The sequence below is a fragment of the Fonticula alba genome, assembly GCF_000388065.1.
Source record: "Fonticula alba strain ATCC 38817 unplaced genomic scaffold supercont2.1, whole genome shotgun sequence".
Classification (NCBI taxonomy): Eukaryota; order Rotosphaerida; family Fonticulaceae; genus Fonticula; species Fonticula alba.
In genome coordinates this window covers 2,605,606-2,607,006 of record NW_009242971.1, presented here as the reverse complement: position 1 = coordinate 2,607,006, position 1,401 = coordinate 2,605,606, and the positions used below count along the sequence as shown (strand labels likewise).

Here is a 1,401-nt window from a genome sequence, read left to right as displayed (position 1 = left end):
CCTCCCTGTCGGCATCCTGCGCTCGGTGTCCGCAATCTGATGTCCGCCGCCGGGCTCTTCTCCTCAATTACTCCGACACCATGTTCATCGACATCAGCTGGCCGAGGTGCGTCCCGAGAGACTCTTCAAGCCCATGCGCCTGGCACCAGTCCACCCGGTAACACTTTTTCGCTGCTCCCCTCGTCACCCGGCCTGGCCTCCGCCAGCGGCTCCGAGGACCACCTGATCCCCCGGTTCATGAACATGGTGCCGAAGTTCTTCAACACCGGCGACATGTTCCATGACAGCAGCAGCCACGACTATGTCCTCGTCGGGATCATCTGCCTCTATCGCAACCATTACACCTGTGCGTGCTGGCCTTCGCCCCCCGGCCTCTGCCCTCCCCTTCGGCCCCTGCCCGCTTGGTGGCCCCCCTGTCCCCCTGGCTGGCCTTTTACTTACTGGCCGATCCTCAGCTTTCCACTTCTCGCGCGCCGTCAATCGGTGGAGGCACTTCGATGATGGAGCCATCGCCACGCTGGACTCGAGTTTCCAAAGCGTGTCCGATCGAATCCAGGGCGGCTGCCACCTCCCGCGGATGTTGGTCTACGAACGGGGCACCTGCGCCTGAGTGTCCCTCCCTCTCTCGCCGCCCGCCTCGGCGTCGGCGCGCACGATCGCACCCGCGCCCTCGCCAGCGGTCGACATCGGGCGGCACCCTCAATAGAACAAAGACTCTGTGATGCCGGCACCAAGCTTCCCCTCTTCCCGGGGGAGGGATTCCTGCTATTGTACACTGCTCGCCGGTTCAACCTCACGGAGGAGGGGAGGGGGGGGGGGGAGATGCCGAGAGGGGCGCGGAAAAAAAAACCCCGAGAGAAGCACGGTCATTCAACGATGATTTGTCGAACAACATCCGCCGGGGCAAAGGCAAAGAGCGTGGCCGGGTATGTGGCTGACTTCCACTGGGGATGCCAGAGCAGGGCGCAGGTCCCCGAGCAGGCGGCCGTGTCGACATAGTACCGGAGGAAGGCCCGCGCGGCGGCGACCTCCGGGTACAGTGCCACGGCGGGATTGGTGACGCTCAGGGAGTGGGGCATCCCCGCGACCGGGGTGGCCCCGGTGGCCGAGGGCAACAGCCCGGCCCATGCCCCGGGAGCAAAGCAAACCGGGCTACCGGACGCCGGGTCCGCATACGCGGCCCAGTAGCCGAGCTCATTCAACCGCGAGCAGACCGTGTGTGCCCAGAGGGAAAACTGCGTGCCGGCAATCGCCCGGAGGGAGGTCCCGGCGCGGAGGAGGGGAGGAGCGCAAGGGCCAAAGAGCAGAACAGGGACAGGCCCGTGTGCCGGGATGCGTCAGTCGCAGCACATGCGGCAGTTCGAGCGGCGGAGAAAAGGGGAATGGGGGGGGGGGGGGGGA

General features: G+C 65.9%; 2 protein-coding genes across 2 annotated transcripts in view; one reads left to right on the top strand and one right to left on the bottom strand.

The window, feature by feature from the left end:
- H696_00567 (hypothetical protein) overlaps positions 1-716 on the top strand; it is a 3,092-nt gene extending 2,376 nt beyond the window's left edge. Inside the window, exons 4-5 of the mRNA XM_009494443.1 lie at positions 150-346; positions 456-716. Of these exons, the coding sequence (XP_009492718.1) occupies positions 150-346; positions 456-610 (352 nt within the window). The 3' untranslated portion in view covers positions 611-716. The remainder of the gene's footprint in view (positions 1-149; positions 347-455) is intronic.
- A 4-nt stretch (positions 717-720) lies between these two features.
- The window catches only part of H696_00566 (hypothetical protein), a 1,587-nt gene continuing 906 nt past the window's right edge, over positions 721-1,401 (bottom strand). The window contains exon 2 of the mRNA XM_009494442.1: positions 721-1,235. Coding sequence (XP_009492717.1) covers positions 867-1,235 — 369 coding nt within the window. The 3' untranslated portion in view covers positions 721-866. The remainder of the gene's footprint in view (positions 1,236-1,401) is intronic.